The sequence below is a fragment of the Scyliorhinus torazame genome, chromosome 5, assembly GCF_047496885.1.
Source record: "Scyliorhinus torazame isolate Kashiwa2021f chromosome 5, sScyTor2.1, whole genome shotgun sequence".
NCBI classification, from domain to species: Eukaryota; Metazoa; Chordata; class Chondrichthyes; order Carcharhiniformes; family Scyliorhinidae; genus Scyliorhinus; species Scyliorhinus torazame.
Window position 1 is genome coordinate 281083892 of NC_092711.1, and position 27863 is coordinate 281111754.

The 27863-nt window shown below is 49.8% G+C and overlaps 1 protein-coding gene across 8 annotated transcripts in view; it reads right to left on the reverse strand.

Moving 5' to 3' along the window:
* LOC140421163 (cohesin subunit SA-2) overlaps nucleotides 1-27863 on the reverse strand; it is a 290652-nt gene that overhangs the window by 45427 nt on the left and 217362 nt on the right. For all 8 annotated transcript variants that reach the window (XM_072505624.1, XM_072505622.1, XM_072505623.1 and 5 more), the window contains 3 exons: nucleotides 26513-26583; nucleotides 19668-19755; nucleotides 19457-19537 (listed from right to left, as the gene is read on the reverse strand). In XM_072505624.1, the coding sequence (XP_072361725.1) occupies nucleotides 19457-19537; nucleotides 19668-19755; nucleotides 26513-26583 (240 nt within the window). The remainder of the gene's footprint in view (nucleotides 1-19456; nucleotides 19538-19667; nucleotides 19756-26512; nucleotides 26584-27863) is intronic.

Consider the following 27863-nt stretch of genomic DNA (forward strand, 5'->3'; position numbering starts at 1 on the left):
CGAGACTCGGTGTTCTTCTCCCCCTCTAATCACCCCTCTCCATTTCCTGGAGTCTCTCAACGCCATGGCCAGAGGTTCAATTGCCAACGCGAACAACAATGGAGACAGCGGGCATCCCTGTCTTGTTCCCCTATATAGTCGGAAATACTCCGATCTATGTCGACCTGTAACTACGCTTGCCGTTGGAGCCCCATAAAGAAGTCTAACCCAGCTAATAAACCCGTTCCCAAACCCAAACCTCCTTAACACTTCCCATAAATACTCCCACTCCACCCTATCAAATGCCTTCTCTGCGTCCATTGCCGCCACTATCTCTGCCTCCCCCTCCACTGGGGGCATCATTATCACCCCTAATAGTCGTCGCACGTTAACATTCAGTTGTCTCCCTTTTACGAACCCTGTCTGGTCTTCGTGCACCACTCCCGGGACACAGTCCTCTATCCTCGATGCCAGTACCTTTGCCAACAATTTGGCGTCCACGTTCAATAATGAAATGGGTCTATAGGACCCGCACTGCAACGGATCTTTATCCCTCTTCAAAATTAACGATATCGTCGCCTCCGACATCGTCGAGGGTAGAGTTCCCCCCTTTCCTGGCCTCATTGAACGTCCTCACCATCAACGGGGCCAACAAGTCCACATATTTTCTGTAATACTCCACCGGGAACCCGTCTAGTCCTGGGGCCTTCCCTGCTTGCATGCTTCCCAGTCCCTTAATAACCTCGTCCACCCCAATCGGTGCGCACAGGCCTAACACCCCCCGCTCCTCCACTTTCGGGAACCTCAATTGGTCCAGGAACTGCCGCATCCCCTCCTCTCCCTCTGGGGGTTGAGACCTATACAGTTCCTCATAGAAGGTCTTGAACACCTCATTTATCTTTCCTGCCCTTCGCACCGTGTCTCCCCTTTCATCTCTAATTCCTCCTATCTCCCTCGCTGCTGCCCTCTTTCGCAATTGATGAGCCAACAGGCGACTAGCCTTTTTCCCATATTCATACCTCCTCCCGTGCCTTCCTCCACAGTACCTCCGCCTTTCTGGTGGTCAGAAGGTCAAATTCCGTCTGGAGTCGTCTCCTCTCCCTGTACAATTCCTCCTCCGGGGTCTCTGCAAATTCCCTATCCACCCTTCAAATCTCCCCCAGTAATCTTTCCCTTTCCTTGGCCTCTGTTTTCCTTTTGTGGGCCCCAATGGAGATCAGCTCTCCTCTGACCACCGCTTTTAGTGCTTCCCATACCACTCCCACAGGGACCTCGCCGTCGTCATTGACCTCCAGGTATCTCTCAATACACCCCCGCACTCTTGCACACACTCCCTCATCCGCCATCAGTCCCACATCTAATCGCCAGAGTGTTCTCTGCTCCCTTTCCTCTCCTAATTCCAGGTCCACCCAATGTGGGGCATGATCCGAAACCGCTATGGCTGAGTACTCAGCTTCTTCCACCTTAGAGATCAACGACCTTCCCAAAACAAAAAAATCTATCCGGCAGTACACTTTATGGACATGGGAGAAGAAGGAAAACTCCCTAGCCCTAGGTCTAAGAAATCGCCATGGATCCACTCCCCCCATTTGGTCCATAAACCCCTTAAGTACCTTGGCCGCTGCCGACCTTGTTCCGGTCCTTGAGCTGGATCTATCTAGCCCCGGGTCCAGCACCGTATTAAAGTCCCCTCCTAAAATCAAGTTTCCTACCTCCAGGTCCGGTATACGCCCCAGCATCCGTCTCATAAATCCCGCATCGTCCCAGTTTGGGGCATACACATTAACCAACACGACTTCCATTCCCTCCAGCCTGCCACTCACCATTACATATCTACCTCCGCTATCTGCTACGATGTTCTTTGCTTCAAATGCTACCCGTTTCCCCACCAAAATGGCCACCCCTCTATTCTTTGCGTCCAGTCCTGAGTGGAACACCTGTCCCACCCATCCTTTCCTTAGCCTAACTTGGTCCGCCACCTTTAGGTGCGTCTCTTGGAGCATAACCACGTCTGCCCTTTGTCCTTTCAAATGCGCGAGCACTCGGGCCCTTTTTATCGGTCCGTTCAGGCCTACTTCTCAGTTAACTTCAACCATAACATTAACAATAACATTTCCTGCAGCATCAGTCCCTCAGTTCCGATCCAATTTCTCTTCTTTGATGAAGGTCCATGCTTCCTCCGCCGTCTCAAAATAATGGTGTCTCTCCTGAAACGTGACCCATAGTCTTGCCGGCTGCAGCATCCCGAACTTCATCTTTCTTTTATGCAAGACCTCTTTGGCTCGGTTGAAGCTCGCCCTCCTTCTCGCCACCTCCGCACTCCAATCCTGGTATACCCGTACCACTGCATTCTCCCATCTGCTACTCCGCACCTTTTTAGCCCATCTCAGGACCTCTTCTCTATCCTTAAGGCGGTAAAATCGCACGATTATCGCCCTGGGTGGTTCTCCCGCTTTTGGTCTTCTCGCCGGAATCCGATTTGCCCACTCCACCTCCAAGGGGCCCGTAGGGGCCTCAGCACCCATCAGTGAGCTCAGCATCGTACTTGCGTACGCTCCACAGTCCACTCCTTCCACACCCTCAGGGAGACCCAGTATCCGAAGGTTCTTCCTTCGCGCTCCATTTTCTAGGGCTTCGATCCTTTCAGTACACTTTTTATGAAGTGCCTCGTGCGTCTGTGTCTTAACCACCAGGCCCAGGATCTCGTCCTCAATATGTCACCTTCTGCTCCACCACGCGGAGCTCTGACTCCTGGGTCTTTAATGTCTCCTTGAGCCCCTCAATTGCCTGTAGCAACGGGGTCAGCACCTCCCTCTTCAGCAGCTCCACGCACCGTCTCACAATTTCATCCTGCTCAGGCCCCCATGTCGCCTGCGCTTTCTCCGCCGCCATCTTGTACTTCTCTCTTTCTGACCCTTTGGTCGACGATTCCTCGCGCTGCAGCCGCCGCCGCCGCGGTTTTTTTCCTCCTTCGTTTGGAGGGGGAGACTCCCTTCTCACACACCCCACACCGGGTTGCGTCGTCGACAAATTCCCCGTTGGGGCTCTTAAAAGAGCCCGAAGGTCCGTCGGAGCTGGAGCCGCCGAAGCGTGCGACTAGCTAGGTATCACCGCAACCGGAAGTCCCTTCAGTGGCCTTGATGAGGTCTTTTCACAGTTGTTCCCTCTGCTGCTAGAATTCACCTTTGATACAGGCCCTCCGGTCAGCTTGCAGCTTTAAGCTTGCCCTTCCCCCGCCTGCATGCTGGAAGAGGCCCTGTTTATCCTGCAGTTGCAGCCAAATCTTTTAATGTTTCTGCCGTGTCTGGGAACACAGAGACATACCCTTCCTGGGGGACACTGTCGGGGGAATATTGCAGCCTTCTTCCCACACCGGGAAATGTCAAACAAATGCCGTGGGGGCCCTGTAAAAGAGCCCAAAAGTCCGTTCCAAGCAGGAGCTGCCGAATATGCGACCTAGCTCTGCATAGCCGCACCCGGAAGCCCTAGAACATCCTTTCTCAAGTACTTTAATACCATCCTTAATAAATACTGCCACTCCCCCCTTTCCTATCCCTCAAACACCTCGAACCCAGAAACATTTAATGTGCAGTCCTGCCCTCCTTTGATCGCTGTTACAATAATAATATAATGATTTCATTTGTCAACCTGTGCCTGTAGTTCACCAACCTCCTTAACCACACTTTGCACAATAACCCAGGTTTAGGCTTTCTTGTAAAAACAGCTTTCTCCCTCTCGCTGACCCCATCTAATGACTTACTATTGCCTACTTTAATTCTCTCAAACTCTCCAAATATTCTATTTACATTTATATTACACTGATATATCCTCATCAGTTAATGTTTTTTACTTACTTACTGCCAGGGTTTTTCCTCTACACTCTTGACTTTTCCCCCAGGTTTCATCCCCAATCAAGTTTAAACCCTGCCCAACAGCACTAACAAATCTCCCCGTGAGGACATTAGTCCTAGTCCTGTCAAGGTGCAAGCCATCCTTCCTGTCTTGGCCCCATTTGCTCCAGAATCAGTCCCAGCGCCTCAGAAACCCCCAACAGTGACCCTCTAAAGGCGAACTTGATTTTCTCCAAACAGAGAAAGCTAGCCATGTCAGATAGCCAGGTCTCCGGCTTCGGGGGCTTTGAGTCCCTCCATGCCAATAGTGTCCATCTCCAGGCTACCAGGGAAGCAAAGGCCAGAATGCCTGCCTCTTTCTCCTTCTGGATTCCCGGGTCTTCTGACACCCCAAAAATCGCCACCTCTGGACTCAGCGCCACCCTTGGTTTTAACACCGTGGATATGACGTCCGCAAACCCCAGCCAAAATCCCCCAAGCTTTGGACATCTCCAAAACATGTGGACATGGTTCGCCGGTCCTCCCACACATTGTGCGCATTTGTCCTCCACCCCAAAGAATCTGCTCATCCGGGCCACTGTCATGTGAGCCCGATGAACAACCTTAAATTGTATCAGGCTGAGCCTGGCACATGTTGCAGATGTGTTGACTCTACTCAACGCGTCTGCCCATAGACCGTCCTCTAGCTCACCTCCCAGCTGCTCCTCCCACTTGCGCTTTAGCTCCTCGGTCTGCGTCTCCTCTGACCCCATAAGCTCCTTATAAATGTCCGAGATGCTCCTTTCTCCTACCCACCCTCTGGAAACTACCCTGTCCTGAATCCCCCTTAGCGGTAGGAGCGGGAAGGTTGACACCTGTTTACGAAAGAAGTGCCGCACCTGCAAATACCTGAATTTGTTTCCCCTCGCCAACCCAAACGTTTCCTCCAATGCCCTCATACTCGGAAGGCTCCCCTCTATGAACATATCCCCCATCCGCTCAATCCCCGCTCTCCGCCATAACTGGAAGCCCCCTTGCATACTCCCCGGGGCAAACTGGCAATTATCGTGGAATAAAGATGGGTAGACATGAAAATACAAATAGGAAACTCAGGAGGACCATCATCTTCACCGTTTGCACCCTCCCAGCCAGAGACAATGGAAGCGCGTCCCATCTCCGAAAATTGTCCTTCATTTGGTCCACCAGCCGGGCCAGATTCGATTTATGCAGCCGGTGCCATTCCCACGCCACTTAGATGCCTAGGTACCTAAAGCTTCCCTTTACTAACCTAAACAACAGCTCTCCCAGTCGACTCTCCTGGACCACAAACATCTCACTCTTTCCCATATTAAGCTTATACCCCGGAAACTGGCCAAATTCCCCTAGAGTCCTCATGATTTCATCCATTCCCTCTATTGGGTCCGAAACGTATAGAGCTAAACCCTGTGCTCCACTCTCTCTCTCGCTCTCGCTTCTCTCTCTTCCCCCCCCCCCCTCCGGGACCAGTCCTCTCCAGCCCCTCGAGGCTCTCAGAGCAATTGCCAATGGCTCTACAGCCAGCGCAAACAACAGTGGGGAGACTGGTGCAGTCTAAAATAGTCCGATGTTGTCCTATTCGTCCGTACACTTGCCACAGGAGCCTGATACAGTAACCTGACCCAGTCAATAAAGCTCCGCCCGAATCCGAACCGCCCCAGTATCTCCCACAGATAGTCCCATTGTACCCGATCAAAAGCTTTTTCTGCATCCATTGCGATCACTACCTCCACCTCCCTACCTTCCGGGGGCATCATGATCACATTTAACAGCCTTCTTACATTGGCCACCAACTGCCTGTCCTGAACAAACCCAGTCTGGTCCTCCCCAATAACGTCCGGAACACAATCCTCAATCCTGGAGGACAAGATTTTGGCCAGCAACTTGGCATTTACATTCAACAGGGAGATCGGCCTGTAAGACCCACACAGCTCTAGGTTCTTGTCCCGCTTAAGAATCAACGAAATCGTTGCCCTGCGACATCGTCGGGGGCAACACCCCTCTTTCCCTTGACTCATTGAACACCCTCATCAACATCGGCCCCAATATCCCAGAGATATAAAACTCCACTGGGTACCCATCCGGACCCGGGGCCTTACCCGCCTGCATGGCCTTCAAACCCCCCACTATCTCTTCCAGCCAGATTGGGGCCCCCAGCCCTTCTACCCGCTCCCAGTCCACCTTTGGGAAATTCAGCCCCTCCAAGACGTGCCTCATCCCCTCCGGCCCCGTAGGTGGCTCTGGCCTGTACAGCCTGCTGGAGAAATCCCTAAACGCCTTTTTCGCCCCTACTGAATCACCAACCAGGTTCCCATCTCCGTCTTTTACTTTCCCTATCTCCCTAGCTGCCTCCCCCTTCCTAAGCTGCTGTGCATGCATTCTGCTGGCCTTCTCTCCATGTTCATAGATCGCCCACCTCGCCTTTCTCAGCTGCTCCACCGCCCTCCCTGTGGTCAGCAAGCTAAACTCCGCCTGTAACCTCCACCGTTCCTTTAAAAGCCCTGCCTCTGGGTTCTACGCATACCTCCTATCAATCAGTAGTAACTCCTTTACCAGTCGGTCCGTCTCTGTCCTATGGGCCCGGATCGAGATCAGCTCCCCGCTTCAGTGCTTCCCACACCACCGCTGCTGAAATTTCCCCCATGGCTTTAACCGGCAGGTAACTCTGAATACAGTTCCTCAGCCGTTCGCACACCCCTTCATCTGCCAAAAGTCCCACATCCAACCTCCAGTGCAGGCGCTGGTTACTATCTTTACTAACCTGCAGGTCAACCCAGTGCGGAGCATGGTCTGAGATTGTAATCGCCGAGTACGCCGTGTCCACCACCCCAGCCAGCAAGGCCCCGCTCAAAATAAATCAATCAATCTGGGAATACACTTTATCCTCATGTGAGTAGAAGGAGAACACCTTCATCTTCGGCTGCCCAAATCTCCATAGATCCCCCTCCCCTCTCCCCCCCCCCCACTCCCCTCCCCTCTCTCCCCGTCTCCCCCCCCCCCTCCCTCCCTCCCTCCCCTCTTCTCCCCCCCTCCCCCTCTTCTCCCCCCTCCCTCCCCTCTCCCCCCTCCCTCCCCTCTCCCCCTCCCTCCCCTCCCCCTCTCCCCCTCTCCGCCCCTCCCCCCTCTCCCCCCCTCCCCCCTCTCCCCCCCTCCCCCCTCTCCCCCCCTCCGCCCTCTCCCCCCCCCTCCCTCCCCTCTTCCCCCCCCTTCCTACCCTCTTCCCCCCTCTACTCCCCCCTCCCTCCCCTCTTCCCCCCTCTGCTCCCCCTCCCTCCCCTCCCCCTCCTCCTCTGCTCCCCCCTCCTCCTCTCCTCCGCTCCCCCCTCCCCCCTCCTCTGCTCCCCCCTCCCCCTCCTCCCCTCCCCTCCCCCCTCTCCACCCCCCTCCCCTCCCCCTCCCCTCCCCTCTCCCCCCTCCTCCTCTGCTCCCCCCTCCCTCCCCCTCTTCCCCCCTCTGCTCCCCCTCCCTCCCCTCCTCCCCCCCCTTCCCCCCCTCCCCTCTTCCCCCCCCTCCCTCCCTCCTCCCCTCCCCTCCCTCCCTCCCCCCTCCCCCTCCCCTCCCCCTCTCCCTCCCCCTCCTCCTCTGCTCCCCCCCTCCTCCTCTCCTCCGCTCCCCCCTCCCCCTCTCCCTCCCCCCCTCCTCCCCCTCCCCCTCTCCCTCCCCCTCTGCTCCCCTCCTCCCCTCCCTCCCCTCCTCTGCCCCCCCTCCCCCTCTGCTCCCCTCCTCCTCCCCCCTCCTCTGCACCCCCCTCCCCCTCCTCCTCTCCTCCCCCCTCTCCCCTCTCCCCCCCGCCCTCCTCCTCTCCCCCCCTCCCTCCCCCTCCTCCTCTGCTCCCCCCTCCCCCTCTCCTCCCCCTCCCTCCCCCTCCCTCCCCCCCCTCCTCCTCTCCTCCCCCCTCTCCCTCTGCTCCCCCTCCCCTCCCACACCCCTCTCCTCCTCCCCCCCTCTCCCCCTCCCCCTCCTCCTCTGCTCCCTCCCCCCTCCCCTCCCTCCCCCCTCTCCTCCTCCCCCCTCCCCTCCCTCCCCCCTTCCCCCCCCTCCCTCCCCCCTTCCCCCCCCTCCCTCCCCCCTTCCCCCCCTCTCTCCCCCCTCCCCCTCCCTCCCCTCTCCCCCCTCCCCTCTTCCCCCCCACCCTCCCCTCTTCCCCCCCACCCCTATTCCCCCCCACCCTCCCCTCTCCCCCCTCCCCTCTTCCCCCCCCACGCTCTCCTCCCCCCCTCCCCTCCCCCCACCCTCCCCTCCCCCCTCCTCCTCTCCTACCCTCCCCCTCTGCTCCCCCTCCCTCCCCCTCCGCTCCCCCCCTCCTCCTCTCCTCCCCTCCCCCTCTGCTCCCCCCCTCCTCCTCCTCTGCTCCCCTCCTCCCCTCCCCTCCTCTGCTCCCCCCTCCTCCCCCCTCCCCCTCTGCTCCCCCCTCCCCCTCTGCTACCCTCCTCCCCCCTCCCCCCCTCCCCCTCTGCTACCCTCCTCCCCCCTCCCCCCCTCCCCCCTCCCTCCCCTCTCCCCCTCCCCCTCCTCCTCCTCTCCTCCCCCCTCCCTCCCCTCTCCCCCCCTCCTCCTCTGCTCCCCCTCCCCCTCCTCCTCTCCCCCTCCTCCTCTCCCACCCCTCCCTCCTCCTCCTCCTCCTCTGCTCCCCCCTCCCCCTCCCCTCTCCCCCTCCTCCTCCCCTCCCCCCTCCCCTCCCCCCTCCCCTCCCCCTCCCCCCTCCCCCTCCTCCTCCCCCTCCCCCTCCCCTCCCCCTCCCCTCCCCCCTCCCCTCCCCCTCCCCCCTCCCCCTCCTCCTCCCCCTCCCCCTCCCCTCCCCCTCCCCTCCCCCCTCCCCCTCCCCTCCCCTCCCCCTCCCCTCCCCCCTCCCCCTCCCCTCCCCCCTCCCCCTCCTCCTCCTCCTCTGCTCCCTCCTCCTCTGCTCCCCCCTCCCCCTCTCCTCCCTCCCCTCTTTCCCCCCTCCCTCCCCCTCCTCCTCTGCTCCCCCCCTCCCTCCTTTCCTCCCCCCTCCCCCTCCTCCTCTGCTCCCCCCTCCCCTCTCCCTCTGCTTCCCCCCTCCCCCTCTGCTCCTTCCCCCCCCCTCCCCTCCCTCCCCCTTCCCCCCCTCCCCTCCCCTCCCTCCCCCCCTCCCTCCCCTCTCCCCCCTCCCCTCTTCCCCCCCCACCCCTCTTCCCCCCCACCCCTCTTCCCCCCCACCCTCCCCTCTCCCCCCCCCACGCTCTCCTCCCCCCCTCCCCCCACCCTCCCCTCCCCCCCCTCCGCTCCCCCCCCTCCTCCTCTCCTACCCTCCCCCTCTGCTCCCCCCTCCCTCCCCCTCCGCTCCCCCCCTCCTCCTCTCCTCCCCTCCCCCTCTGCTCCCCCCCTCCTCCTCCTCTGCTCCCCTTCTCCCCTCCCCTCCTCTGCTCCCCCCCTCCCCCTCTGCTACCCTCCTCCCCCCCTCCCCCTCTGCTACCCTCCTCCCCCCTCCCCCCCTCCCCCTCCTCCTCCTCTCCTCCCCCCCTCCCTCCCCTCCTCCTCTGCTCCCCCTCCCCCTCCTCCTCTCCCCCTCCTCCTCTCCCACCCCTCCCTCCTCCTCCTCTGCTCCCCCCTCCCCCTCCCCTCCCCCTCCCCCTCCTCCTCCCCTCCCCCCTCCCCCTCCTCCTCCTCCTCTGCTCCCTCCTCCTCTGCTCCCCCTCTCCCCCTCTCCTCCCTCCCCTCTTTCCCCCCTCCCTCCCCCTCCTCCTCCTCCTCTGCTCCCTCCTCCTCTGCTCCCCCCTCCCCCTCTCCTCCCTCCCCTCTTTCCCCCCTCCCCCTCTCCTCCCTCCCCTCTTTCCCCCCTCCCTCCCCCTCCTCCTCTGCTCCCCCCCTCCCTCCTTTCGTCCCCCCTCCCCCTCCTCCTCTGCTCCCCCCTCCCCTCTCCCTCTGCTTCCCCCCTCCCCTCTCCCTCCCTCTCCCTCTGCTCCCTCCCCCCCCCCTCCCTCCCTCCTTCCCCCCTCCCCTCTCTCTCCCCTCCCCCTCTCCCCCCCCTCAGCTCCATGAACCCTCTTAGTTCTTTTGCCATTGCTGGTACCCTGCCGTTTTCAAGCTTGACCGGTCCAAGCCGCGGTCCATAACTGTGTTGAAGTCCCCTCCCTTTGGCCAACCTGTGCAAGTCCAGGTCCGGTGTCTTCCCCAGCATCCTCTTTATAAACTCCACATCACCCCAATTTGGCACATACACATTTACTAATACCACCTGCACCCCCTCTAGCTTCCCAGGGACCATAATGTTCCCACGTCCGAGACTATTCTACCCGCCTCAAACACCACCCGCTTATTGATCAGGATCGTGACCCCTCTAGTCTTTGAATCTAGTCCAGAGTGAAAGACCTGACTGAGCTTACCTGGTCCGTTACTCTAAGGTGCGTCTCCTGCAACATTACCACGTCCACCTTCAATCCCCTAAGACGCGCGAACACATGTGCACTTTAGACGGGCCCATTTAACCCTCGAACATTCCAAGTGATCAGCCTAGTTGCGGGGCTCATTGCCTGCCCCCCCCCCCCCCCCCCAACTCCGCCGATCAGCCATCCCCTTTTTCAGGCCCGCCTCCAGCCCATGCTCATTGCCTCCACCAGTCCATCCCCAGGCAGCACCCGCCCCCAACCTCCTCTCTGTCCCTCAGCCCAATGCCCTCCTTCGTCAGCAGAACATTCACCCCCCCCCCCCCCCCCTTTAGTAACAACACCCTGTAACCCAGCCACTTTACAAACCAAACATGTGCACACTCCCCATTGCGCTTCCGAGAGCTAGCTCGCCCAGCTAGCTTGGTGGCCCCCATGCCCGGTGCCAGATAGTCTCCCACCTATTGTTCCATCCCCCACCCTCCACCCCGCTCTCACAAACAAACTCCAACATCAAACAATCCCCACACAATTACCAAACAGAAAACCACCAAGATCAAAACAAGCACACCTCCATCCCCCAACAGTGCAAATGAACACCTTAACTCACTCAGCACTACCGCTGGTTCCAAATCAATGCAAACGGCATCACAAACATCTTCCATGACAACGCAAAACAAGAAACATTTTACAAAAACAGATAAAGGCCCCAGCGTCCGTTCCTTCGGACCTCTCCGGGAGGCAGACATTTCTTTGGTTCTGCCGGCGGGACCTATTTTCTAGGTCATCCACCTTCTCCAGGAGCTTCTTCTGCTGGTCCCTCAGCATCCGCATCTCCAGTTCCACCGCAGTCTGGTGTTCCTCCTGCTCAGCCAGTGCCTTCTCCACCTTCTAGGTCGCCCGATCCTGGGCATCCAATCTATGCTCCAACTGCTCAATCGACTCTTTCATCGGGTCCAAGCAGTCCCGTTTCTGTGCAGCAAAGCCTTCCTGAATCAGCTGCTCCATAGACTGCTGGGTCGACAAGCCAGAGTTCCGAACCTCCGCCATGCTGTCTTCTGTTGCAGCTACAGCCCAAGCCTTCTCTCTCTTTTTGTTTCTGCCCTTACGAACACTTCTAGTCCTTCTCTCCATGCACCAAAGTGGGAATTCAGTAAACAATTGCCACTAACATCCGTTTTACAATTTAAGTCCGGTAGAAAAACGGGGGAATTGTCCATAAGTCTGACCAGAGCGGGAGCCACCAAATGTGCGGCTTACTCCTTCATAACCGGACGTATCCCAGAAAAATACCTTTCAGTGCACCTCGGTACACGTGACAATAAACAAATCCAATCCAATGTGTGTTCGGACCACAACTCGATTCATTTGTGTTTAGGTGAGCATTCACTCCGTAATTACAACTTTCTACAATAAATTCTGTGCTGTAATTTAAAGATCTGTAATGCAAGCACTGCTAAAATTGTGAGCAGACGCAAGTGGTTAATACCCTATATAGAGTTGAGGAAAATGAAGTACTTTAAATGGTTATATTCCATAACACTTTCACACTGAAGTTCAGTCCCAAGGGAAAGAGGTAGTCAATTGGTATTGAAACTATGGGTCTGAAATTCAAGGGTTCCTGTCCCACCAGAATTGCGTGTGCTGGTGTGTGGGCGAGCGTGCGCTGATCGTGTGTGGGCAAGCGTGCGCCTGCGCTGGTGTGTGCGCACGCGCACTGGATAGTGCCCGCGCAACTGTTGTTGTGCGTACACGCCCACACCATAACAAAGAACAAAGAAATGTACAGCACAGGAACAGGCCCTTCGGCCCTCCAAGCCCGTGCCGACCATGCTGCCCAACTAAACTACAATCTTCTACACTTCCTGGGTCCGTATCCCTCTATTCCCATTCTATTCATGTATTTGTCAAGATGCCCCTTAAATGTCACTATCGTCCCTGCTTCCACTACCTCCTCCGGTAGCGAGTTCCAGGCACCCACTACCCTCTGCGTAAACAACTTGCCTCGTACATCTACTCTAAACCTTACCCCTCGCACCTTAAACCTATGCCCCCTAGTAATTGACCCCTCTACCCTGGGGAAAAGCCTCTGACTATCCAAAAGCCTCTGACTATCCATTCTTTCACACTGAAGTTCAGTCTCAACAAGGCAAAGAGGTAGTCAACTGATATTGAAACCATGGGTCTGAAATTCAATAGTTCCTGTTCCACCAGAATTGTGTGTGGTGGTGTGCGCATGCTGGTGTGCACACCAGTGTGTGCGTGCACGTGGGCACGCATATGAAGAGATGAGTTACTGGTCACAAGATTCCCAGCTTCTGACCTGCTCTTCTAGCCTCAGTATTTAAACCGCTACCTCAGTTTGTTGTCAGTGGTAACAACCAGTATGATGACAGTGGGGCATTCAGGGATGGCCATGCCATTAAACATCATGGGACGAAGATTATATTCTCGCATTCGAGATAGCCATTGCCTGCCACTTGTGTGGTGTCAATGTTATTTGACAGTCCAAGCCTTGCTAGTCCACATCTTGCTTCATTTGGATGTAGTGATGACTGACCACCAACAACCACAACCTGATTCCCATCGACTCCAGTTTTGCTAGGGCTCTTCGATGTCATACTCCGTTAACGGCCGCCTTGCTATCAAGAGAAGTCCCTCTCACCTCTAGAGTTCTGCTCTTTTGTCCATATGTGAAACAAGGCTGTAGTAAGTTCAGAAGCCGAGTGACCCTGGTGGAACCCAGAGTGTCGGTGGCCAGGCTTTTGCTATGCGCATGTCATTTGATAGCACTGCTGAAAACGCCTTCCTCCCCCCTCATTTATTGATGATCAAGAGTAAATTAATAGTGTGATGATTGGTCAGGTTGGATTTATCCTCTTGCGTTTGGGACACACTTCTGCAATTTTCTACATTGCCAAATTGATGCCAGTGTTGTAGTTGTATTGGAACGGCTTGGCTCGGGGCGTGGCAAGTTCTAGAGTCATTACCATTCAGTCCCACTGCGAGAACATTGTCAGGACCATTACATACATATTGGTACTAACGACACAGGCAGGAAGGGGCATGAGGTCCTGCAGCAGGAGTTCAGGGAGCTGGGCAGAAAGTTAAAAGACAGGACCTCTAGGGTTGTAATCTCGAACATGTGGCTAAACAGCTGGTGTGGGAGGGAGGGTTTCCGTTATCTGGGCCACTGGGAGCTCTTCCGGGGCAGGTGTGACCTATATAACAAGGACGGGTTGCATCTAAACTGGAGGCGCATAAATATCCTGGCCGCGAGGTTTGCTAGTGTCACACGGGAGGGTTTAAATTAGTATGGCAGGGGGGTGGGCACGGTGCAATAGGTCAGAAGGTGGGAGCATTGAGGGAGAACTAGGGAATAGGGACAGTGTGGCTCTGAGGCAGAGCAGACAGGGAGAAGTTGCTGAACACAGTGGGTCTGGTGGCCTGAAGTGCATATGTTTTAATGCAAGAAGTATTACGGGTAAGGCAGAATGGGATTAGCACTTGGGACTATGATGTTGTTGCCATTACAGAGACCTGGTTGAGGGAAGGGCAGGATTGGCAGCTAAACGTTCCAGGATTTAGATGTTTCAGGCGGGATAGAGAGGGATGTAAAAGGGGTGGAGGAGTTGCGCTACTGGTTAGGGAGAATATCACAGCTTTACTGCGGAAGGACACCTCAGGGCAGCGAGGCTACATGGATAGAGATCAGGAATAAGGGTGCAGTCACAATGTTGGGGGTTTACTACACTTCGTGCCAGGGGCTTAGACGGGACAGAGTTTGTAAGGAGCATCCAGGAGGGCTTCTTAAAACAATATGTAGACAGTCCAACTAGGGAAGGGGCGGTACTGGACCTGGTATTGGGGAATGAGCCCGGCCAGGTGGTAGAAGTTTCAGTAGGGGAGCATTTCGGGAACAGTGACCACAATTCAGTAAGTTTTAAAGTGCTGGTGGACAAGGATAAGAGTGGTCCTAGGGTAAATGTGCTAAATTGGGGGAAGGCTAATTATAACAATATTAGGCAGGAACTGAAGAACCTAGATTGGGGCCGGATGTTTGAGGGCAAATCAACATCTGACATGTGGGAGGCTTTCAAGTGTCAGTTGAAAGGAATTCAGGACCGGCATGCTCCTGTGAGGAAGAAGGATAAATACGGCAATTTTCGGGAACCTTGGATAACGAGAGTTATTGTAGGCCTCGTCAAAAAGAAAAAGGAGGCATTTGTCAGGGCTAAAAGGCTGGGAACAGACGAAGCCTGTGTGGAATATAAGGAAAGTAGGAAGGAACTTAAGCAAGGAGTCAGGAGGGCTAGAAGGGGTCACGAAAAGTCATTGGCAAATAGGGTTAAGGAAAATCCCAAGGCTTTTTACACGTACATAAAAAGCAAGAGGGCAGCCAGGGAAAGGGTTGGTCCACTGAAGGATAGGCAAGGGAATCTATGTGGAGCCAGAGGAAATGGGCGAGGTACTAAATGCATACTTTGCATCAGTATTCATCAAAGAGAAGGAATTGGTAGATGTTGAGTCTGGAGAAGGGTGTGTAGATAGCCTGAGTCACATTGAGATCCAAAAAGAAGAGGTGTTGGGCGGCTGAAAAAATATTACGGTAGATAACTCCCCAGGGCCTGATGGGATCTACCCCAGAATACTGAAGGAGGCTAGAGAAGAAATTGCTGAGTCCTTGACAGAAATCTTTGGATCCTCACTGTCTTCAGGTGATGTCCCGGAGGACTGGAGAATAGCCAATGTTGTTCCTCTGTTTAAGAAGGGTAGCAAGGATAATCCAGGGAACTACAGGCCGGTGAGCCTTACTTCAGTGGTAGGGAAATTACTGGAGAGAATTCTTCGAGACAGGATCTACTCCCATTTGGAAGCAAATGGACGTATTAGTGAGAGGCAGCATGGTTTTGTGAAGGGGCGGTCGTGTCTCACTAACTTGATAGAGTTTTTCAAGGAGGTCACAAAGATGATTGATGCAGGTAGGGAAGTGGATGTTGTCTATATGGACTTCAGTAAGGCCTTTGACAAGGTCCCTCATGGTAGACTAGTACAAAAGGTGAAGTGACACGGGATCAGGGGTGAGCTGGCAAGGTGGATACAGAACTGGCTAGGTCATAGAAGGCAGAGAGTAGCAATGGAAGGATGGTTTTCTAATTGGAGGTCTGTGACCAGTGGTGTTCCGCAGGGATCAGTGCTGGGACCTTTGCTGTTTGTAGTATATATAAATGATTTGGAGGAAAATGTAACTGGTCTGATTAGTAAGTTTGCAGACGACACAAAGGTTGGTGGAATTGCGGGTAGCGATGAGGACTGTCAGAGGATACAGCAGGATTTAGATTGGTTGGAGGCTTGGGCGGTGAGATGGCAGATGGAGTTTAATCCGGACAAATGTGAGGTAATGCATTTTGGAAGGTCTATTGCAGGTAGGGAATATACAGTGAATGGTAGATCCCTCAAGAGTATTGACAGTCAGAGAGATCTAGGAGTACAGGTCCACAGGTCACTGAAAGGGGCAACACAGGTGGAGAAGGTAGTTAAGAAGGCATACGGCATCATAGAATATCATAGAATTTAGAGTGCAGAAGGAGGCCATTCGGCCCATCGAGTCTGCACCGGCTCTTGGAAAGAGCACCCTACCCAAGGTCAACACCTCCACCCTATCCCCATAACCCAGTAACCCCACCCAACACTAAGGGCAATTTATCATGGCCAATCCACCTAACCTGCACATCTTTGGACTGTGCGAGGAAACCACAGCACCCGGAAGAAACCCACGCATACACAGGGAGGGTTTGCAGACTCCGCACAGACAGTGACCCAAGCCGGAATCGAACCTGGGACCCTGGAGATGTGAAGCAATTGTGCTATCCACAATGCTACCGTGCTGCATGCCTTCATTGGCCGGGGCATTGAGTATAAGAATTGGCAGCTGTAATGAACCTTAGTTAGGCCACACTTGGAGGATAGTGTTCAATTCTGGTCGCCACACTACCAGAAGGATGTGGAGGCTTCAGAGAGGGTGCAGAAGAGATTTACCAGAATGTTGCCTGGTATGGAGGGCATTAGCCATGAGGAGCGGTTGAATAAACTCGGTTTGTTCTCACTGGAATGATGGAGGTTGAGGGGCGACCTGATAGAGGTCTACAAAATTATGAGGGGCATAGACAGAGTGGATAGTCAGAGGCTTTTCCCCAGGGTAGAGGGGTCAATTACCAGGGGGCATAGGTTTAAGGTGCGAGGGGCAAGGTTTAGAGTAGATGTACGTGGCAAGTTTCTTTACACAGAGGGTAGTGGGTGCCTGGAACTCGCTACTAGAGGAGGTGGTGGAAGCAGGGACGATAGTGACATTTAAGGGGCACCTTGAGAAATACATGAATAGGATGGGAATAGAGGGATACGGACCCAGGAAGTGTCGAAGATTGTAGTTTAGTCGGGCAGCATGGTCGGCACGGGCTTGGAGGGCCGAAGGGCCTGTTCCTGTGCTGTACATTTCTTTGTTCTTTGTATTACCATTCTGCCTTCAGCTTTTTTTTCATATCACGTGGAGTGAATTGAATTGGCCGAAAACTGTCATCTGTGATGCTGAGGACCTGCCGAGGAGGCAGAAATGGATCATCCACTTGGCACTTGCGGCTGAAGATTGTTGCAAATGCTTGAGCCTTATCTTTTGCATTGAGGATGGGGATATTTGTCAAGCCTCCTCCTCCAGTCAGTTGTTCAACTGTCCAGCAGCATTCACAACTTGATGTGGCAGGGCCACAGAACTTAGGTCTTATCCACTGGTTTGGGATCATTTAGCTCTTGTTCAATGCATTCGGTTTCCTCTGTTTGACAGGCAAGTAGCCGTGTTATAGCTTGACCAGGTTATAGAATTTTATCGAATTTTCATAGAATTTACAGTGCAGAAAAGAGGCCATTCGGCCCATCGAGTCTGCACCGGCTCTTGGAAAGGGCAAACTACCCAAGGTCCACACCTCCACCCTATCCCCATAACCCAGCAACCCCACGTAACACTATGGGCAATTTTGGACACCAAGGGCAATTTAGCATGGCCAATCCACCTAACCTGCACATCTTTGGACTGTGGGAGGAAACCGGAGCACCCGGAGGAAACCCACGCACACACGGGGAGGATGTGCAGACCCCGCACAGACAGTGACCCAAGCCGGAATCGAACCTGGGACCCTGGAGTTGTGAAGGAATTCTGCTATCCACAATGCTACCGTGCTGAGGTTGGCACCTCATTTTTTAGGTATGCCTGGTGCTGCTCCCGGCATAATCTCCTGCACTCTTAATTTTACCAGGGCTGATCCACTGGCTTGATAATGATGGTAGAGTGGGGGATATGCCAGGCTATGAGGTTACAGATTGGAATCGAGTACCATTCTGCTGCTGCTGATTGCTCACAGCCTCATGGATGTTCAGTTTTGGGTTGCAAGACCTGTTTGAAATCTATCCTGCGGCACGCAGATTGATGAAGGTGAGTTGAAGTATGTTTTTCCCCCTTGTTGGTCCCTCGTTTTGGTTCTCTCACCACCTAGCTATGTAATTTAGACTCAGCTAACTCAGTCAGTAGTGGTGCTGACAAGTTCCCTCACCCAGAGTATATTCTGCACCTTTGCCACCCTCAGTGCTTCCTACAAGTGGACTTGTTAACTGAGGGGAGGGGGGGGGGTCCTCTGGTTATCAGTAGGTGGTGTCCTTGCCCATGTTTCAAGGTCCAGCCAATAATTCCACAATCTCAAATAATTTCTCCCAAACTAGTAATTTCTCACAAACTTGAGCACAACTACAGATATTCTTCTGGTCTCTCCCGATCTAATGTCTTTTCAACTTTTTATGACTTTACTGAACAGATTTACTAGAAACGTCTCTTCAATTCTCTAGTTTCCTCAATGAGCTCGAGTGCAGATTTCCAGGATCTGTTCTCTTAACCGTTACTCCACTCCAGAGCATGGCTTTTCTTTGAGCAAGGCTAAGAGAGGAGTTCTCTTTAGCCTTCCAAAACCAACTGCCCCTAGCAGAGCTGCCTTCTCTCTTTCAACCTATTTCCAATTTCAATCAAATTAGCTCAACTAAAACTTCACAGCTTCTCTACCTTACAAGGCCCCAGTTGCTAAGCAACCACTGTTGATCTATTTACTTTTCACGCCGTAGCCCTATCAGCACAATAGAAACACAGTTGCAACTTAAACAACTCCCACACATGCAAACACCTTTATCCAGCATGAATCTAACTATAGGTTTTACTATAGGCACAGAAACATTAAATTAAACTAACTTAAAACTGTACCTTATTTCTAATATTTACCAATAAATTTTTCAAAACAACATTGATTTTCCTAACAGTTGGGCCATTTCAAAGGACATTTAAGAGTCAACCACATTGGAATCACATGCAGGATCGGCCAGGCAAGGTTCGCAGATTTCCTTCCCTAAAGGACATTAGTGAACCAGGTGGCTTTTTACAACAATGGTTTTATTCTCATCATTAGAATTTTAATCCCAGATTTCTTGATTTCAAATTCCAGCATCGACTGTAGTGCGATTCGAACTTGGGTCACAAGAGCATCATCCTGGGTCTCTGGATTAACAGTCCTGAAACAATAACACTATATCACCTACTCCCCCACCTGATTGGGACAAAATTAAAAATGTATGGAGATTGAAAGGAAAGAAGATGATGTTGAAAATACTCAGCAGTTCAGACGGAGAGTGAAGCAAATTTAAGTTTCAGGTCAGTGACTTTTTCTCAGAACTCAAGAACCTTCAGAGATGATGTTTCTACCTTTTTCCAGTTCTGGTAAAAGATCATCAAGTTGAAATTTTACCTGTTTCATTCTTCATAGATACTGCCTGCCCTGCTGAGTACTTCCAGCATTTTGTTTTCATTGTAAAACATAATTTGGATTTTCTTCATGCAAAGATTGGGGTGGATCAGACAATAACTCATTATGATGGATTTTCTGGGGTAGCATGGAAATATCCACAAAACCTTCAGAAGATGCAATCAAAGAGTCTCCAACACTTTTGCCAATCAGGATCTGCACCATGATTTGAACAGCGAGAAGTCAGCAAATCCAGGTTTCAACCAGTTTCCCACACCACTATTATCGTAACTCAAATAACTTCTTTACTTTAGCTCCATTGTAATTTCAGGGTTACCCTTCACTTTGAAAATTATTTTAAAACATGCCACAATGTTCTTTTAAGTTTTAATGTATTTGCAAATAGTAGACCAATTAATTTACACTCTTTACATACCTTTGTTGAACTACCTTCAGAAACGGTGGCTAGGTTCCAAAGGATTACATAGTGAGTGCACTGTAGTGCATGAATGACAATCTAAAAAACAAATATATAATATTTCAAAGTAAGATAAGTTATAGCATGCATTTATAAACTAATTATAAAATGAAATATATGAAGAAGAAATTTGGTACAAACTACTGCAGTTTGAAAATCAGATCATTACCTGTTCTGGCATATCCCCATTTTCAATCCCAATCTTCAGCAGTTTGTAATTGCTGCTAAACAAGTCCCATCTTGTAAGGTCATGAGCACTGATAAATAAATAAATTCAATATTAAGCTTCCATTCAAAATTCAGCAAGATACCTGTAACAGCAATTAGATTGGGGTTTATAAAGGATATATGGCACAGAAATAGGCCAGTCGGCCCAACAAGTCCATGCTGAAATTTAAGGTTCACTTGAGATTCGTCACATCTTTCCTCACCCAAATAGATTAATGGTAATCCTCTGTTTCCTTCTTCCTCTTATGCTGGTCGAGCCTGTCCTTAAAAACATCTGCATTAATTTCAACCACTCCCTGTGAACGAAGTGCCAGAGTCTCACACTCTATGGTAAAGGAGTTTATTTTGCTCCTGATTTCTTGGTGGCTAATAATGGCCTCCAATAATTCTCTGCCCCATGAGAGGAAATATTGGCAGAGATCTTCCAGTCAGCAGCAGAGGGGGGCTGCACACTGCTGACTGCAATTTAAACTACCAACTTAATGTTTTGAAGCTGGAGCTGAAGGTCCAGGCTCCAGCTTGGATCCCTAGAACCATAGAAATCCTGATATAGGCCATTTGGCCGGGTCTGCACTGACCCTCTGAAAGAGCACCCTGATGTGTTAAGTAAGTTGTTTCAATGTTGACTGCAACTGGATGCAGTGAAACTAGAAACAGGCTTCTGACACAGGAGATGGTCCAACACTGTTTTATTGAACTTCCTGATTGCTGTACATAGTCTGCTGTGAGTTGACACTCGATCAATCTAACTGATAACCTCCTACTGGCTTGACCAGACTAACTCTCTACCTCACAGTGATAGTGCTCACTGGCTTGTGCACTCTTACTATCTCAGTAGCTGTGCCCTGTAGAGAGAGGGAGAGTCTTAATGCCCTGTGTGCTTTATAGTGGTGGTGTCCTGTCTGGTGATTGGTTGTTATGTGTCGTGTGTGTTCATTGGTTATCCTGTGTGTCAATCACTGCCTGTCTGCATCTCATTATATACATGAGTGGATATTATGACACATCTTACCTAGGTCCACTCCCCCACCCTACCCCTGTAACCCCACCTGCACATCTTTGTAGACTAACGGCCAATTTATCATGGCCAATCCACCTCACCTGCACACCTTTGGACTGAGGGGGGAAACCGGAGCACCCAGAGGGAGAAAGTGCTAGCTCTTTCAGAGGGTCAGTGTAGAGTTGCCGAATGGCCACCTTCTGCACTGTCGGGATTCTATGATTCTATGAAATAGACTTGCACGAATGCAATAGCTTTTCCAATTCACTTTGACACTTCTGGAAGGTAACAATATCAGATTTAGATTCTTAAGCACTTCTTCATTGCCTATTTATTTAGAGAAAAGTCAATTGTCAGATTCCCCCTTTTCCTGATTTACCACTAGTAATATCTTTGTGTGTTTATCTTCCCTGTCAAACTACTTTAAGCGCAAATTTACGCCACAATTATTAAATAATTCACTTCACAGTCTCTTTTCAATCTGGCAAGGAACACTAAACCTTTGCTTTAAGTCTGCCTGACATTAAAAACAATCCTTTCTTCAGCCACTAAACCACAATCTGCACTTGCCTTCACCACTAGCTGTGATATTTTTAAATGTTTCCCAACTAACTCTCATGCTCTGCTCAATCTTTCTCGGGATACTGTCACATGCTCCCAGTACAACTTCCAAACTCTGATTCATTTGTTTCTCCTGAATCAAGGCGAGTGGCCCCCTTACTTAATAACAATGAATTAATTCCAAACGACTTAAATCCTATTGATTCAATCGGGGCATCACTAATAACAAACAACAAAAATGGAATCTCTCGATCCCAATCCTGTGGATAGTTTTGACGAAATAATCTTTAAAGTTTGATATCACTGTGAGGTACCTGGTGATTCAGGGCGATAGGCTGATAACTGAAACGGTTTTATTACTAGGTTGTCCATTACTTCCTTAAATAGCTGTGACATGAAATTCAAACCTTGATCCAACTGTATTCCCTTTGATAACTCATATCTTGTAAAGAATTTGGTCAACTCTTCCAACAGGGCTCTTTGCTGTCATATTTCTTAAAAATATCACTTCCAGGAATCCAGTGGGGCACATCCATGATTGTCTGCAAATACTGATTTCCACTTTTGGTCTTAGGGAGGAGTCCAACACAATCAATCATGATCTTGTTGAAAGGTTCCTCAAATGCTGAAATCGGAATTAAAAGTGCAGGTTTGATTCCTGCTTGAGGGCTCCCCGTCACCGGACGTGCAGTATTTGAGCGATTTTGTCCACATCTTTATGCCTTCCAAGCGAAGAGAATTTTTTTTGCATTTCAGCTGAGTTTTTCTCATTCCTAAACATCCAGCCATTGGAGTTTCATGAGCCATTCTCAATATTCCATTCCTGTATCCAGATGGTATTACGATTTGTTGTGCTACTGCCCACTTTTCTTTGAGGAAGTCTCCATTTCCTCATTAAAATGTTATTTTCTTTAAGGTAATAACAACTATGGAATACATTCTTTGTTTCAGAATAAACTGTTTGGTACAACTGCTTTATTCATGGATCATTCTGTTGTAACTCTACTAATTTCACTGAGCTAAACACTTCAGCCACAGTCATTCCAACCTTCTCCTGAACAACCTTTTCAACGATAAATTCAGCAACAACTTCAATTCACTTTTCAATTCTTCCTCATGATAAAATAGGACCGAGTCAGCACGGCTTCGTCAAGGGGAGGTCATGTCTGACAAATCTGTTAGAGTTCTTTGAGGAAGTAACAAGGAAGTGAGACAAAGAACCAGTGGATGTGATTTATTTAGATTTCCAGAAGGCCTTTGACAAGGTGCTGCATAGGCGACTGTTAAATATGTTAAGAGCCCATGGTGTTACAGGTAAGATCCTGGCATGCATAGAGAATTGCCTGGCTGGCAGAAGGCAGAGAGTGGGGATAAAGGTGTCTTTTTCAGGATGGCAGCTGGTGACGAGTGGTGTACCTCAGGGGTCGGTGCTGGGACCACAACCTTTCACAATATACATTAATGATATGGAGGAAGGAACTGAGGGCACTGTTGCTAAGTTTGCAGATGATACAAAGATCTGTAGAGGGGCAGGTAGCATTGAGGAAGCAGGCGGGCTACAGAAGGAATTGGACAGGCTAGGAGAGTGGGAAACGAAGTGGCAGATGGAATCAAATGTGGAGAAGTGTGAGGTTATGCACTGGAAGGACAAATGGAAGCATAGACTATTTTCTAAATGGGAAGATGCTTAGGAAATCAGAAGCACAAAGGGACTTGGGAGCCCTTGTTCATGATTCTAAGGTTAACGTGCAGGTTCAGTCGGCAGTTAGGAAGGCAAATGCAATGTTAGCATTCATGTCGAGAGGGCTAGAATACAAGACCAGGGATGTACTTCTGAGGCTATATAAGGCTCTGGTCAGACCCCATTTGGAGTATTGTGAGCAGTTTTGGGCCCCGTATCAAAGGAAGGAGGTGCTAGCCTTGGAAAGGGACCAGAGGAGGTTCATAAGAATGATCCCTGGAATAAAGAGCTTATGGTATGAGGAACGGTGGAGGACTCTGGGTCTGTACTCGTTGGGAGTTTAAAAGGATGAGAAGGGGGGGGGGGGGAATCTTATTGAAACTTGCAGGATACTGCGTGGTCTGGATAGAGTGGATGTGGAGAGTATGTTTCCACTTGTAGGAAAAACTAAAAGCAGAGGACACAATCTCAGACGAAAGGGACGATCCTTTAAAACAGAGATGAGGAGGAATTTCTTCAGCCAGGGGATGGTGAATCTGTGGAACTCTGCTGCAGAAGGCTTTTAGATAGGGTTTTGATCAATAAGGGGATCAGGGGTTATGGGGAGAAGGCAGGAGAATAGGGATGAGAAAAATATCAGCCATGATTGAATAGCGGAGCAGGCTGGATGGGCCGAGTGGCCTAATTCTACACCTATGTCTTATGGTATTATTCCCTCTTGTTACGACACAATCTGAAAACTATCCAAGAGACTCTTTCTGCAATATCTCTTTTGATTGGGTCACCACAGGCTGTTCAACTACAGTAGTGTTCACCAACCTCTGTGACCCAGCAATTTTTCCACACCCCAAGCAATCACCTCTCGTTTTCAAATAAGTTTTTAAATTAAACTTACACAATGGAAGATGTTTAGCTTCTCCATGAATTCTACTGATTAATACCCTTTCTTGCAATACGCCTTCTGGACAACAGGTACCATTAATCCCATAACATTAAGGATTGACTAGCCCCCTGAAAAATTTGATCTAATTTCCTGCTCTATCCTGTAGACACGGATATACTTTCCCTTTGCGTTTCAAATCTTAAAACATCTCTGTAGCCTGCCCTTCAACATTCGCTTGGTGTGAACACATTCCCACTTCTTTCACCATTACCAATTATTTCTTTCCCACTTATACAAAAGGTATTGGCTTGCCTTGCCCCAAAGTCTCAAGTTCACAGTACCTTTACGAATCCCTGTTACTGCAATGTTTTCCATTTAATCCCCAACATGTTGACTTTGTGTCCACAATCTTATTACAACGGAAATATTTAAGCCCTTCTTGTGTCACTTCCAATCTCAGCACCTTCCTTTATGGTACGAGAGAAATTTCGTGAGACTTCCCAGCTGTCCCTGACACTTCCCAGCTGTCCCTTCTCTTCCCCAACCTTTCACCTTTCCAGATTTAAAGATGTGATGGACAAAGTTTTTGATTTATAGGCCACCTTACAATCATCTGCCATCTCTGCTGCTTGCCCAGCTGTTTTAACTCTGTTCTTCCACACAGGTTATAGCTACCGAGGGAAGTGAATTTTAAGATTCTTCCAAGAGAATTACTTCTCTAAGAACTGCAGATGTTATTTCCACTTTTAATGCCCATATTGAATCCTCAAAGTTTAGGACGGCTTGTACAAATTTAAACATCTTCCCATGGGTTCTGGTCTGGAAATAAGTTATTCCCACTTCCTAGTGCCTGTTTTAACTGCTGGCCATTTAAGCTGGCATTCTCCTTCCTCCTTTGCTAACTTGTCCATTTCCAATATCCTTTCTTGTCATCTTTCTCACTCTTACCTTTCTGGTTCCTCCCTTTGAAATGTACATTCGCTTTCTTTTTCCTCTCTTGTGTCACGCCTCCAATTCAAGTTTTTTCATTTGCAACTGAACCATAGCCAATTCAAGCGACTCGCCTTTTTGAGACTATGGTCTCTCTGGTAACCTTCCAATTTCAAATGCTGTTCTACTAATTCAATTATGTTTGCTTTCCTCCCCCTACAGTTAATTCTAATTGTAATCTATCTTCCAATTCTGTTAACTGAGCTTTGGTTACCATTTGTAAACCAGTCAGGGTTATGTCGTCCATTCCCAGAAAAGTATTAGCAATTGCCAATGTCATTATGCAGTCCAACCATTTCAAAATCCCTCAATAACTCCCAACTTATGGTTTAGCACAGGGCTAAATAACTGGCTTTTAAAGTAGACCATAGAAGGCCAGCAGCGCGGGTTCAATTCCCGTACCAGCCTCCCCGAGCAGGCGCCGGAATGCCTACTTGTGACAATAAGCGATTTTCATTTCATTTCAACTTGTGTTCTCATACTTGGAGCTTTTAAATTTACTAACTCCAAGCCAATCAAGGATTTTTAATCCTGCAAAGAACCCCAAATTTTATGATATGGCAGGTAGTAATTGCCAGGCTGACCAAATCCAAAAGGGAAACTTGGACATGCTATCACAACAATTTGCAATTTGATATTCCAGGTGTCATAAATTCCCACACCACTTTTGAAGATTTTAAAGATTAAATGAAAATATTCATTAACAAAAGAAAACTTAAAACACTCAAGATTACATTTACACAGTTAAGAGTATGTTTTACAATAATTTCCCCAAAAGCTTTCAACCTCATTAAGCAAACAAATAAACATCACTTTTCACAACAGTCCTTATAGATACTTAATCTATAAAACTAATTCCAGTAATATTACCACAAGACACCAGCTATTGCTCTTGGGGAGGTATTTCGCAAGGCTTCACTCTCCTTCAAAGTCGACAGGAGAAATGCAAGCCTTTTAACAAAACCGTTTTCTAGGCCAAACGGACACTTCTCTGAGTCAACTCGTTTTGCTTCTTTCACAACTCTCAGCATAGCACACCACGGCGTCTTTCACACCACAGATTCTTACATGACCATTCCTTCCTTGCATAGCTTCCAATCTCTCCTTAAATCTATATATATATTCTCTTTCATGTTTGAAACCATTGCTCTCATCCTTCTTTGGAAGTTAACCTTCCCAGAATACAAAAATCTTGAATGTTTTCCTAATAGTCACTACTTTTGGGTAAAATACACGTAATAACTTTGCTTTATTCATTTACAATCTCTCAGTCGTAAATTGCCTTCACATTTCTCTTTGAAATTCAACAACTAGAATCCAAATCTTAACTATTCCCCAATGCAAATTTATACTGGTTATATTTACCTATATGCCATCTGGACTTGGTCATCTTCACTTCAAATGTCTGCTTTTACATCTAGCCCTTTAGATGATTTAATTCTCACAGATTGTCTTGAACTTAATTAAATTATACACACTGTATACCAATAGTAATTTTAAACATATTTGTTTTTCCTTACAAGGCTATTTACACCTTTTAAGTTTAAAAGATCACACCCCTAAATTCTATTTTTACATGGTATAATGTTCCTGGTCCTTACACAAAAGCTGCATTTCCTGATTTGCAAACACAAACATTCATGCACACATACATGCATAAACTGTCCTTACTTGTGAAAGGCAGTGATCCTTTTCAATGTGGACAGGACTTGGTAAGCATCATCCTCATCAAGTTCTTCATCCTGTTCCAATACCAAAATTAGTCAATACATGTACCAAATAATTATGAAATTGCTTATAGCTTTCTCAGCTCCTTCACCAAAATTATTGTATGCATAATTTTTGAACAATTAAGCAAACGTTAACCAGTAAAGAAAACACCAATGGCACGGAATTCCAATTTATTTTTTCATACGTGCATCTTACCCTTAAATTAAGGATTGAGATAGCAGTCACTCGCTCAAAAAACTAATTTTGAATTCAGAAGGTTTCTTATATTTTCCTCTTAGTACAATTAAACTATCAATGGGTATTGAAAGATACATTCAAAATTCAGTGTCTTGGTGCAATGTTAAAAGAAAAAGCATACTACACTAAAAGGGAAATTGCAGTAAGGACTTTTCCAAGAATTGAGTGACAAGTCAATCTGAAAGGAACACACTACCACTTGACAGGGTCGAATCGGTGCCAATTTGCTTTAAATATACAAGATCATGCATAAAATAATTGAATTTTCAGTCGCCAACACCAAATTGTATTCAAATATAGAACACGGTTACAATTGGGCAGCACGGTAGCACAGTAGTTAGCACTACAGTGGGTAGCACTGTTGCTTCACAGCTCCAAGGTCTCAGGTCCCCGGCTTGGGTCACTGTCTGTGTGGAATCAGCATGTTCTCCCTGTGTCTGCGTGGGTTTCCTCCAGGTGCTCTGGTTTCATAGAATTTACAGTGAAGGAGGCCATTCGGCCCATCGAGTCTGCACCGGCTCTTGGAAAGAGCACCCTAACCCAAGGTCAACACCTCCACCCTATCCCCATAACGCAGTAACCCCACCCAACACTAAGGGCAATTTTGGACACTAAGGGCAATTTATCATGGCCAATCCATCTAACCTGCACATCTTTGGACTGTGGGAGGAAACCGGAGGAAACCCACGCACACTCGGGGAGGATGTGCAGCTCCGCACAGGCAGTTACCCAAGCCGGAAACGAACCTGGAACCCTGGAGCTGTGAAGCAATTGTGCTGTCCACAATGCTACCGTGCTGCCAAACCTGAAAGATGTGCTGTTAGGTAATTTGGACATTCTGAATTCTCCATGCACCCGAACAGGCGCTGAAATGTGGCGACTGGGGCTTTTCACAGTAACTTCATTGCAGTGTTAATGTATGCCTACTTGTGACAATTAAAGATTATTATAATTGGCACTCATGATCACCATGAAGCCACTCGTGCTGGAAATTGCACATTTTGCTTCTGGCTGTTCAGAGATCAAGCCTGGCTAAGCAACCCATTGGCATCCA